The 13,703-nt window shown below is 39.1% G+C and overlaps 1 protein-coding gene across 4 annotated transcripts in view; it reads right to left on the bottom strand.

Moving 5' to 3' along the window:
- The window catches only part of CNTNAP4 (contactin associated protein family member 4), a 313,027-nt gene that overhangs the window by 104,806 nt on the left and 194,518 nt on the right, over positions 1–13,703 (bottom strand). For all 4 annotated transcript variants that reach the window (XM_061386803.1, XM_061386801.1, XM_061386802.1 and 1 more), the window contains exons 11-12: positions 10,045–10,151; positions 6,909–7,028 (exon numbers count right to left, since the gene is read on the bottom strand). In XM_061386803.1, the coding sequence (XP_061242787.1) occupies positions 6,909–7,028; positions 10,045–10,151 (227 nt within the window). The remainder of the gene's footprint in view (positions 1–6,908; positions 7,029–10,044; positions 10,152–13,703) is intronic.

Below are 13,703 nucleotides of genomic sequence, written 5' to 3'. Positions count from 1 at the left end.
ATATCTGTGTAAGAGTCATGATTTAATTTTTTTGAAAATGATCCTTTACCAAATGCAAAGAGAGTTGTCAAGGTAAGGAAACACAGGGAAATGAGTAAAGAGAGAGAGCAGAAAACTCTATGAAATTAATATATACGCTAAAACACTGAAAGGCATTTTAGGCCTACTGGTGTAGACCTGAAGTGATTTCTCTCCCTGAAGTGATTTCTAATATATAGACTGTATGTTAAGCAACTGAGTAATTAAGAACTTGATTTATCTTGGGCTGACTGCTATTTTTTAATGTGATAACAGTGTAAAGAAAAAAAAATGCTGTTTAAGCAACACAGTTGCAGAGTGCGTATTCCTTCAGGATTAATAGCTGCGGTGACAGAGGTGATAAAGACTTTAAGAACAGGCCGGAAGTGCTGTGTTAAGGAAAGCTGAGAGACAAAAAAGCAGCTAGCATCCTGGAGCAAAACCGGATGTAAACAAGGCGCATTTAAATAATGGTAGTGAGTTATTAACTCTCATAGCTATTAGGAAGGTCTCTATTGTTGAAATCCCTGTAGTAAAGATAGTTTTGCTGTTTTAAGTCTCACACTCTCCAGCCTTCTCATGAAAGGGTCTCAAGAGCCCTTATCTCGGAATCACATGGGGAGCTTGCATTTAATAGAGCAGAGACCCAGGTCTTGGTCTCTAAACTTACTGAGTCAGTGAAACTAAATCCAGGAGTCTTGGAAGTGGGTGCCCAGGAAAAGGTGAGCTTAAGCCATAGAATTATCATTTCCACAAAACTTCAAAAGCCACAGCTGTACCGCTTCATCACTTTCTCCACATTGAAAAGATGTCCTCACAGTGTAATGTTTGATGAGACATTTCTTACATAAAACTATTTCAATATAGAAAAGGCTTTCATGAAGAAGAAGAAGAAAAGCCCTGTACATTACAACAGAGACAACCACTGGGATTCACATTATCCTAAAATTTTTTTAATTTTATTTAGAAGACTGTGTTTAGAAAAAATTTTCAGACTTCTAAGTTTCAGAAATTATCCATTTAAAAGAGATTTTCTTTGTATCTTTTAGCTTGTAATGGTTAAAGAAATTAAATCCATGTGGATTTGTCTGTTGGATATTAATTATTGACTAAGAATTTTTTCTTTAGTTACACATTTGAAAACTACCAATCCAGCCTTTTGTCTTGCCTTCAAAATTGGTATACCTGATTGCTGTACCTTGAGGATAGGTTATTGGTTACAGGCAATGAGACGCTGATAGAATGTAGCCTTTTCTAGAGGAAACATTTTCAGGCTGGGAGAGAGACCCAGGTTTCAGCTCTTGATCTATCCCTAATGATATTCCTCAGCCTGCCTCCATGAACTTCCCTGAGTCTTGCTTTTCTCATTTGCAAAACCAGATCAGTAAGGAAAGCCTCAAGTTGTGACATGTATTTTTCACCGGCTTGTTACATTCTGGGACTGTCACTTTTGTTTGAATATATTTCAACATTCTGGAGCTTCTGAAAACACTTTGCTGTCTCCTAACTGGGTTATCTGTGTCTCTGTCTTCCACCACTTGCTCTTCAAAGGGTTTGAAGCTTTGTGAATGTCCTCTTTTTCATTAATACTTTTTGATAACCTTGGTAAAGCACCTCAAGGAACTAAGATAGGCATTAGTAATGTAATATAATAAGGTAAATGTTGATTTATTAGAAAATAAAATAATTCCTCTCAATAAAGTGAAATTAATAATTTCTTTACCATTGAGATGGTCATGAAAAATGCACACGGCCTATAAATTACTAAAGTATTATGCATAAAAACATAACATAGCCAACGTATGTATGTGTATCAGATTCTCATTTATGAATTTGGCTACTCACTAAAACTTATTTGAATCCCCAAATCAGTTCTTGAGGCATTCCTGCATGTCTGCAGGTACAAAGCCAAAAAAATTAAAAGTTGCCCAATATGAATTTCAGTTGCCCAGCTGAAGTTGAACAGAGCCAGGCTGTGACTCCTCGCTTCAGCTCTCATCCTGTAAACATGTATTCTATTTGTCGCATGTTCTTTGTTGATTTCACTCTGGTTCCTAAGCACAAGAAGGCTATGTTGCGCCTCCTGGCAACACACGGGATCGATACACGTCCTTCAGGTGTGAGTTCTGGTGCTGTTGGTTGTGAGTTCAGTGTTAATTAATTAACAGAATGCATTAAATAAGGTGTCTTTAATCTGAAACACAAGTGAAACAAGGTCATATATTGATCAGTTGAGAATACTGTGACTAGAAGCCAAAAAGTTATTTGACACCTGAATTCATATTATTCAATTGCAAAATTTTCCTTTTCTGTCTGTGAAGTCTTCTCACACTTACTATGTTTAATTCTCACAAATAGAGCAGCTGCTACTGCTGCTAAGTCACTTCAGTCGTGTCCGACTCTGTGCGACCCCATAGACGGCAGCCCACCAGGCTCCCCCGTCCCTGGGATTCTCCAGGCAAGAACACTGGAGTGGGTTGCCATTTCCTTCTCCAATGCATGAAAGTGAAAACTGAAAGTGAAGTCGCTCAGTTGTGTCCAACTCTTAGCGACCCCATGGACTGCAGCCTACCAGGCTCCTCCATCCATGGGATTTTCCAGGCAAGAGTACTGGAGTGGGGTGCCATTGCCTTCTCTACAAATAGAGCAGGCTGTTCTCTAAAGTTTGAAAACTGTAAGTCTAAAATAGCTATGCCCAAAACTGGCTCCACAATAAGTATCAAATGGGAAGGTTTTTAAAAATATTGATTTTGATGTCTCACCCTAACCCTCCTGCCTCAGGGTGCTGCCTGGGAATCTGTACTGTGGAGAGCAGGGAATTTCGTTGATGGGATAAACATGTAAGAATCGTTAGCTGTCTTAGGTTACTTTGGCATGTGGAGCAGTGCTATGGTCTGAATGTTTGTGCACCGCACCAAAACTCATATGTTGAATCACTCACCCCCAAAGGTAATGTGATTAGCACGGGCACCTCTGTGAGGTCATGAGGTCAAGAGGGAGGTGTTCTCATGAGTGGGATTAGTGCTCTTACAAAAGAGACCCTGCAGAACCCCTTCTATCACTATCACATGCGGGTATAAGAAGTCGTAAATCTGGAAGACAGCTCTCATCTGACAGTGCTGGCGCCATGATCTTGGGCTTCCCATGCTCTAAAACGGTAAGAAATAAATTTCTGTTGTTTGTAAGCTATCTGATCTGTAGTATTCTGCTGCTGCTAAGTCGCTTCAGTCGTGTCCGACTCTGTGCGACCCCATAGACGGCAGCCCATCAGGCTCCTCTGTCCCTGGGATTCTCCAGGCAAGAACACTGGAGTGGGTTGCCATTTCCTTCTCCAATGCACGAAAGTGAAAAGAAAAAAGTGAAGTCGCTCAGTCGTGTCCGACTCTTAGCGACCCCATGGACTGCAGCCCACCAGGCTCCTCCGTCCATGGGATTTTCCAGGCAAGAGTACTGGAGTGGGGTGCCAGTGCCTTCTTGCTGCCCAAAGAGACTAAGACAGGCAGTATTTCCAACAATGGTAGAGCAAACTGAAGCCACCTGGCTATGTTATATGAAACATCCCTAAAAACACATTCTATAGTAATTTTCCAAAACATTTGTCAGCAAGATTTGCCACTACCCTGTAGCTTTTAGAATTACACTTTAATACAAAGGAACCGTTGCTCCCGTATTCAACTGCCTTCTCAATATTTCATGAATGTGCAACAGATATCTCAAATTCAAAGTGTGTAAAACTGAGCTCATCTTTCCCCTCAAAACTCTCTGACCACATCTCAGACCACGGCAACTTAATCACTCCAGTTGCCGAAGCCAAAAATGTGGTGTTATTTTTTGGTTGCCTTTGTTTTCTCATTCCTCACACATATTCAATGAGAAAATTGAATCTCCATCCACCATCTACATTGTATGATCCAGTGCAGACCACCTTCCTGGCTCTTGCCTGGATTCTTAATTACTTAAACTCAGTCTCCAAACAGGCTTCCTAACTCCTATACTCCTATTACACATATACATATTATTCATATGCATGTACATATTTGGTATATACCTATATATATATATGTGTGTGTGTGTGTATGAATACATCTTCTAACTCTTTTCTACCTCTGCTCCTAGACAGGCATTTCCCAACACAGGAGCAAACGTGATCCTATTAACGAAAGCCAGGTGGCATCTAGCATTGCTTAAAACTCTCCAAGGTCTTCGGAACTCACTCAGGGTAAAAACCAGAGACCTGACACGCCAAGGACCCCTGACTCTTCCTCTCCTGCCCCCTCCCACTTGATTATTTCTTGCTTTCCTGTACTTCAAGTTTGCTCACCACACTCCAGCCACACTGTATCTGCCGCTCTTTTCTGAACACACACATGCAACACTCTCTCAGGACTTAGCATTTATTTCCTCTGCCCAGAAGGCTCTTTACCTAGATATTCACTGCCAGATTTTAAGTAGTAAATCCTCCTCTACCATGCCTCCTGCTTCAATCCAATATTTCCTTTTTCTGTTTATTTTGCTCCATGAAATGCTGACCTCCTGACAAAGTGCTATCCAGTGTAAACTTTTTGCAATGATGGATTGGTGGCTATGCAGCAGTTAAACTGTGGCTAGTGAGACTGAGGAAATGGCTTTTAATTTAATTTTATTGTAATGAATCAATTCAGATTTGTACAACTTGTTTCATTTAGTTAATTTCAATTAAATGTAAATCTAAATAGTGGCTACTACACAGCACAGTTCATCTAGAATCCATTTGTGTTTGACGATGAAGGGATCACGTCTTTTTACAGTATTTACACACAATTTCACCCAGCAGGTGGCTCAGTGGGTAAAGAATCTGCCTGCAATACAGGAGACACAGGAGATGCCGGTTTAATCCCTGAATTGGGAAGATCAGGGTAACTCACTCCAGTATTCTTGCCTGGAGAATCCCATGGACAGAGGAGCTTGGCAGGCTCCATAGGGTCCATGGGGTTGCAAAGAGTCGGACACAATTGAATTGACTGAGCACACACTGAAAAAACCATCTTTCCTTCACTGTACACGAATGCTACCTTTGCAATGAATCAACTATCCATATATGAGTCTGTTTACAGATTCTCTATCTTGTTTCATTGTCTGTCTGGTTTTCCTTGTGTCAATCACATGCTGTTTTACTCAATTTATCAGCGTAATGTCTATATTATAGCTGGTAGACTTGAGTCCTCCAACTTTATTTCTTAAGATTGATTTAGTTCTTCTGGCCCCTTCAAATTTGCTGGTAAAGTTTTAGAGTCTGCTTGTCAAATTTCACCAAAACAATTATGAAAGTATTAGTCATTTAGTTGTGTCCAACTATTTGATCCCATGGACAGTAGCCTGCCAGGCTCCTCTGTCCATGGAATTCTCCAGGCAAGAATGGAGTGGGTTGCCATTTCCTACTCCAGGGGATCTTTCCAACCCAGGGATCAAACCCAGGGCTTCTGCATGCATGTGGATTCTTTATCATCTGAGGTACCAGGGAAGTCCAATTATACCAACCAACAAACACCCTGTTGAAATTTTAACTAAGGTTTGCACTCAATCAGTACCAAGTTGGGAAGAATTGACATATATATCACCATATTGAGTTTTCTAGTCAATGAAAATTTTATATTTCTCCGTTTTTTTAGGACTTAATTTATCTCAAGAGTATTTTACAATTTTCTGTGTAAAAGCTATGCACAACTTTCTTTAGATTTATTACCATGTATTTGAGATTTTTGATGCTACTAAAAATAGAATCTTCTAAAATTTCATTTTAATTACTTATTGCTGATATACAGAAATAAAATTAACTTTTACCTTAACTAGGTATCTAGCAATCATTCTGAATTTTAATACTCTGTATATTGTTCAGAAAACTCTCAATACATAACCTGGCCATCTACAAATAATGAGAGTCATTTTTTCTAGTATGTATGTCTTTCATTTCTTTCTCTTGTTTTATTACACTGCCTAGGACTTCCAAAAACAATGGTGAACAGAGATAATAGCAGGCATCGTTGCATTAATGTTGGTAACAGGGATAAATTTTTCAGTACTCCACAAAAAACTGTGATATGTACTGTAGGTTTTTTTAATGGGTCCTCTTTAACAAATTAAGGACATTTCCTTCTACTGGTAATTTACTGAGTTTTCATTTTCTTTTTATCATGAATGGATGCTGCATTGAAGCAAACACATTTTCCAACACTATTAATTCCTATATAAGTTTATGTAGGTAAGGAATAAAATTCATTCTTACCCAAATTTAAGAAAATATTTTCAAGCTTTCACATGCATCGATCTTTTTTCTTTCATTATTATTATTTAAAATATTTTTCAGCTTTATTTAGGTTGGCAAAATTGTGTGTATTTAAGGTATATAATGTGATGGTTTCATATAAATACACATTGTGAAATGCTCACCATAAACAAGATAATTAGCATTCATTACCACACTTGGTCACAATTTTCTCTTTTCATCCCCCTACTCCTCTCCCACTGGACAGTCACCTGCTTGTTCTCTGTATCTAGGAGCCTGTTACTCTTTTGTTATGTTTGTTCATTTGTTTTCTAGATTCTACACACAAGGGAAATCCTAGGTATGTATCAATCTTCTCAGAGGAATTAAGTCTATCCTTTTTGGATTGGGACTTAATAAGATACATTTATTATTAGATATTCTACACAGATAGCACATGCATAGAAAATAATGACATTTTAAATCACTACCATTAAACTATTTTTTTAAAGTTTGACTTTAAGTTCTTTTACTGAACAATATACATTTTAATCAAGTTGCAAATTACGTCAACTTATTGTTTCATTCTAATTTTGTGTTTAAAGTGTTCATGCAAATTTAACTGTTAAATGAAAGTTGATTAACTCACCAGTCATATTGCAATATAGAAGAAATGGTTCAAGGGGACCACTTCCATCTGCATCTATGTAGTAAAACCCTGAAGTATTTCCTTTATGCTTATAGGCTTCACATGACTGCTCGTATATGGCTGTTAAAAAAAAAAAGTGCAAGTGTCATCATAAGTGAAACAGTATAAAATTAATTTCTTAAATTTTAGTTTGGACACAAAATATTCCAAGTCTTGAAATTTAATATGTACATTACTGACCAAGAGAAAAGGTAATACACACTTTAAGACAAAACTCATTTTTTAAACAAATATGGATGAAAGAAGATTAGATGGAGAAAAGAAAGAATGGGATTGTATTTTATGGCATTTCATTTTATTACTAAAGGAATGCAAGATTATTCATTTAAAATGAAATTTTAGTTTATTTTTACATTAGGTAAAACAACAAAATAGAAGGTAGGTGTTTTAAATGCTAAGATTCTTTTAAGTATAATTTGACCTCAATTTTGTACATCCATCCAAATGGATCTTTCAACAATCACTTTGGAATTTCTAATTCTAGTATCACCTTGTAAAAACCTAACATCTGAAGCACAATAATGTAATCTCCTTAAATAAGCTGCTGTTATCCAAAAATTAAGCATCAGAAAAGCTTTAAATAATGCTGCAACTAGTCACTTTTCTCACATAAAATCCTTTTTTTCCCATAAAACAAGATGATTTACAAAGCTTCTTGTGAATAATTTAAAAAGTAATTTACAAAAGAAACTTTTTCTAATGCTCTGTAATGAGAATTTAAGATAATTAAAATTCAAAGCAAAAGAAATGCTGATATAAGATATGCCCTCAATTGGCCTAAATGTGTTTTGATCCATCATTGGATATTTTTAATTTTACAATTATATATTTGCCATGTACAAGTTTTGATATTAGCAACTCTATATGATACACTCATTTCACTGAAGACTTGGCCAATTATAATAGTGATTTCCATCAAGCTTTTAATTTTGTGGAATGAGAAATAAACCATCCCCTGAATGTCCTTCCTTGATCTAGTCTAAATTTTTCAAAACTATGTTAATGAGGTTTTAGACAGTATGAAATACTGTAACTAATTTTTTTTAGCGTTACAGAGATTTCAGATAAACATACAAATTTACTTCTCTACTCCTCCACAATTCCTTGTTTCTATTTTGCTTCTATTGTATATTACATAGGAGGAGATATAAGATGGATTGTTTTCTAGGCACATTTGTATTTTATGCAGTGAAACGGGCATGTGAAAGGGCTAATTTATATATTTCTGTATGCTTATACATGTGTTGACAAATTGCTTGAAGGAGGTTGGGATACACACATAACTTTGCCATGAGGGCTGGTATTAGAAAGGACATATAACTGTGTGAGTGCTTTTGCTTTATGTGTATTACTTCACTTTTTAACAGGACTGTTTAAAATATTATTTTCTAGTAAAATCTTTTAAAAGACTCCATTGCTAACCTGCCTTTTACTCAAGCTAATGATGGTGATGACTTCATTATAGCCAGGTTTGTTATCTTGGCCCCATTTCTCAGAATAGTTTTTGGCAAAAAATTTTGATTCCTACTTGCTCAAGAACCTAATAAATGAATTTAACGATTGGATCAAGTTGTGGGCTACTGATGAAAATAGTTATTTATCATCTAATTTTTTTTTGGCTCAGAGATGTTTGTGCTTATATTTAGATTCAGTCACAGCTAACAGTTGAAAATAAACAATTAGTTAAAACACATTCAATTAGCTTTGTGTTTTGAATTAATTGCTGTAATTGGGATGATGGTGGGTATGAAAAATTAAAATACACCGTCATTCTGGTACTGGTGATCCAGGGTAGGAAAGTTGGCCTGGCTTTAGCGACAGCAGGTGTCCTTTCTGATCTTACAAGGCATTCAGTCCACACAGTTGATTGTGGAGGCATGAGGGTGAGCCCAGGAGCTCCCCACCTAGACTCATGCCCTCTCCAGCTCTGAGTCAGGACTTCTGAGGGTCCCTCGTGGAGCCTCCGGGGCTGGGGGCCCGGAGTTCCAGTCTCAGCTCCGGCAGGAGTACAAAGCAGTTCACAGTGATGAGACAGGAGACAGGAGACTGAGGACTCCACCTAAGGCCCTTGCCTGAAGTCACGGCTGCGTGTCAGAGGACTAGGAGTTAAGCTGCTCACAGTCAGCAATAATATGAAAAAAAATGAGAAGGAAAAAAATGGGCATTTGTGCTGAACAAGTAGACAAGAAAATGACATGAGTCTTAACAACACACACAAATTTTCACCAGAAAAGAACACACAGCTTCTAAAACAGGAAAAGAAGATGGTTGTGGTACCAGGCTCTGGAGTATAATTACACACGCCCACATTCTCACTGTGCCTCAACTATTTCAGGCACTTTGGGCAAGCTGATTAATCTCTCTCTGCTACCTACCGGGTGGTAGGTACCTGGTAGCAATAACAATACCCACCTACTAGGGCGGTCATCACAAGTAACTGAGCTGGGACATACAAAATACTAGAGCAGTACCCGGCATTTAGAAAATACTCAATGAAATTAACTATTATGATTAATATCATTTCGACCATCCTTATCCTCACCATCTTTATTAATGGAGTTGCAAGAGAATTTAAGGGCTTCCCAGGTGGGTCAGTGGTAAAAAATCCACCTGCCAATACAGGAAAAGCGGGTTTGATCCCTGGGTTGGGAAGATCCACTGGAGAAGGGAATGGCAACCCACTCCAGTGCTCTTGCCTGGGAAATCCCATGGGTAGAGGAGCCTGGACAACTACAGTCCACGGGGTTGCAAAGTGTTGGACATGACTGCGTGACAAAGAGAATTTAGGGATTACCTATTTGGCACTGTAGTTTATGTTTATCCTTAGCTACCTTTTTTTTCTACATGTATTTTCTCCTTGCTGGCTCTCCTACTCTTTTCTGTCTTATGTGTTTCTATAAGCTACCTTGCCTACTTTATGAAAAGAAGTGCAGATGAAAAATAAACTGGAAATCAACTGAACGCTAAGGTTCAGGGTTGTACGCACATGGACATATAAACATATACACAACAAAGAAAAGGAAATGAACAAGGGAGCCGGGACAGAGGCAAGAACAGGGAGGTGTGTTTGGCTTACAGTTGTGGCACGTTGCTCCCCTGTACCCAGTGTTTGCACAGTTGCAATGAAAGGTGTCCCACGACTGGGAGCACTCACCACCGTGTTCACAATAGTTAGGCAAACACCTAAAAGGAGGTGCAGATACAGTTACTACTACTCACCGTGAAATGTCACAAAATACTGATAAATTACACATGATCATGTGAAAGAAGAATGTAAACAGTAATCTAAAGAGTAAATAGAGTGTTACGCCTCTCACGTGGTATGGGGGTAAAGAATCCACCTGCCAATGCGGGAGCCGCAGGAGGCGTGGGTTTGATTCCTGGGTCGGGAAGATCCCCTGGAGAAGGAAATGGCAACCTGCTCCAGTATTCTTGCCTGGAGAATCCCTTGGACAGGGAAGCCTGGCAGGCAATAGTGCCTGGGGTCACAAAGAGTCGGGCACAACTGAGCACACACAGTGGTCATTCCATCTGTTGTTGCTGCTGCTGCTGCTGCTGCTAAGTCACTTCAGTCGTGTCCGACTCTGTGCGACCCCATAGATGGCAGCCCACAAGGCTCCCCCGTCCCTGGGATTCTCCAGGCAAGAACACTGGAGTGGTTGCCATTTCCTTCTCCAATGCATGAAAGTGAAAAGTGAAAGTGAAGTCTCTCAGTCATGTCTGACTCTTCGCAACCCCATGGACTGCAGCCTACCAGGCTCTTCTGTCCATGGGATTTTCCAGGCAAGAGTACTGGAGTGGGGTGCCATTGCCTTCTCCGCCATCTGTCCTTATGGGATCTTAATCACAGAACTCTAAGTTCATCAGGCTTCAACCAGTTCTCAGGTAGCTGTGACTGTTAATTTTCACCATGTCCTATTATATCATAGCCCTCTCTTTTTCCTAAGCGATGCAACAGTGATTTAGTATGTTGCCAGAAACATCAATAGTTTACACAAAACAACATTTAATCATACTGATTTCCCACACTGAACATTTAAAGGAAGCGGCTATAAAGAAGGGGGAAGGAAAGAAGGAAGTGGGGTGGAGGGGCAGCCCTGTTCCCTGGTGTGCACACCAAGAAACGCCGAGGACATACAGTGGGTCCCAGCAGCGGGCCAGGGTGCGTCGGGATGCTGAATCAACATCACAGGCGCTCCCAGGATATTTTACATTTTGAAGAGAAATAAGGCAGACTCAAGAGCTGTCAAGCACTGTGCCACTGACTAGCTTGAGGTAGTTAAATTCCCACATTAGATCGTAATAGGTTCCTTTTAATCACGTCTTATCTTTGAGAAGCTGGCCGTTCGGTAGTTGACACAAAGTAATGCCATGTGAAATCATGTTGAAAAAAGGTAAGGGCAGCAGTGTTTGATGTGACTCCAAGTTTTGAAAGGTTGTACACTACATTAAAAATAAAGTTAAATTTTTTCTAATTATATATATATATATATATAAAATAAATGTATAAATAACTTTTTCAAAAGGTTTCTAAATTGTTAAGACATAAACACTTATAAAGTTGCCTGGAACCAAGTAACTGTTTAAATGAAAGCGTGAGTTGTCCCTTTTGACTCAGAGCACTGAAAAAAAACCACTGAAATGCATAAGGCGCCACAGACAAAAAAAGTTAAAGAGCTTCTGGTATCAGCTCAAATCACCCTGATCAAATAACTGATGCTTTTTAGAATTTAAATGGAAAGTTATAATGAGACCAAGGCTTGAAATGCTCTCATTCACCCCAGAATAAAAAATAAATTACAAAATCTGTTAAGAACATATTCTTGATGAAGTTTCTGCCATCTCCTTTTGTAAAAACTAAGATTGGGAACTTCACGTTTTGCTAACAGGATCTTCCCAATTTTAACATGACCATCACTGCTAGTGTGGATGACTGAACCTTCCCACTGGTCCCTGGAGGCTATTACCCACTGAGGGTGAGCTCCCTGCTTCTGTGAGAGCCGACCCAGGGTGCCTTGCTACAGGCCTTCCTCCAAATCAGGATTGATGATCCCAAGCTGGTGTGGCTGTAACTATGGAGATGGTCACTGTTATTCCCCACATCAACCCAATTGAGGTTTATCATCTCAATTCTCCCTTACACATTATCTTTCATTATAGAAAGAACCATTTTATCTACAAATTGAGTTAAATAAGTACATATTCATACAGAGGAAATGATGTCCAATACATTACATAAGTTAGATCATAATGATTTTTTTCTACATATGACATAGTATCTGCTGCTGCTAAGTCGCTTCAGTCATGTCCGACTCTGTGCGACCCCACAGACGGCAGCCCACCAGGCTCCCCCATCCCTGGGATTCTCCAGGCAAGAACACTGGAGTGGGTTGCCATTTCCTTCTCCAATGCATGAAAGTGAAAAGTGAAAGTGAGTCACTCAGTCATGTCCGAGTCTCTCCTCCATCCATGGGATTTTCCAGGCAAGAGTACCAGAGTGGGTTGCCATTGCCCTCTCCAGACATAGTATCTACCAGTGTTCAAAACAGTATCAACAGACAGTGATACAGTAAATGGTCTTCAGATGTAACAGATGTGTGTTTATGTTGACAAAATGTTTCATACAAATAAAAAATTATTTTTAGAACTCAGAATTAATGTATTTTCTCAAAATATATACTGAACATGACTACATGCTGGGTTGTTTGTCACATTGCTTTATTTTTTTAAAATCGGAATTGCCATATTTCATTGAACTCAATAATTAAAAATAAGTGCCTTCATGAGTGGCAAGATTATTTTGCTACAGTTGCCCATGCCTAAAAACACTTTTAAACTATTAACTATCAACTACTATATTAAAAGTAATGTCATCTACAATGAACCCCCAAGTCTTGCCCTGTCATGCCCTTCATGCCCTACACTGGAATGCCTATTGAAACTAGTGGATCATCCTTATACCCTCATCAATACGATGGCTCCAAAACTTTTCCACAGGGGAGTTTCCTCTTCATTTTCCCTGCAGAGAAGATGGTAATGTATTCTTAAAGGCACACATTAGGACCACAGCAACCAATTAAGTTCCTGTGTCTCTGTAATCGGAGAAGGCAATGGCACCCCACTCCAGTACTCTTGCCTGGAAAATCCCGTGGATGGAGGAGCCTGGTGGGCTGCAGTCCATGGGGTCGCTAAGAGTCGGACACAACTGAGCGACTTCACTTTCACTTTTCACTTTCATGCATTGGAGAAGGAAATGGCAACCCACTCCAGTGTTCTTGCCTGGAGAATCCCAGGGATGGGGGAGCCTGCTGGGCTGCCATCTATGGGGTCGCACAGAGTCGGACACGACTGAAGTGACTTAGCAGCAGCAGTAGTCTCTGTAATATTATTCAGCTGTCAGGGAAGCAAAAGCCAGTCTGACAACTAACCACATAGGTCTCTGGTTTACTGGCCCCTGATGGTCTCTGTTACTGTTAGGGTATCCTAAGTGATTGGGTTTAATCATATTTTTTATACATTTATATGTCCTTAAAATTACAGCAGCATCACCATCATCTTTTGGGGACTGGTAGCTATTTGTACATATAAATAATATGGTCATATCTTCTACCCAAATGTTATCACTGGAAATAAGCATAAAACTAAAAGCATATTTTATTTCTAATGTAAATATTATCTATTTCCTGTGGAACAGATGATGGTGAGAAAAAGAGAAAATGTTTATCTACTAATTTC

This window comes from Bos javanicus, chromosome 18 (genome assembly GCF_032452875.1).
Source record: "Bos javanicus breed banteng chromosome 18, ARS-OSU_banteng_1.0, whole genome shotgun sequence".
In the NCBI taxonomy this organism is placed as follows: domain Eukaryota; kingdom Metazoa; phylum Chordata; class Mammalia; order Artiodactyla; family Bovidae; genus Bos; species Bos javanicus.
This window is presented reverse-complemented; position numbering and strand designations above follow the sequence as displayed.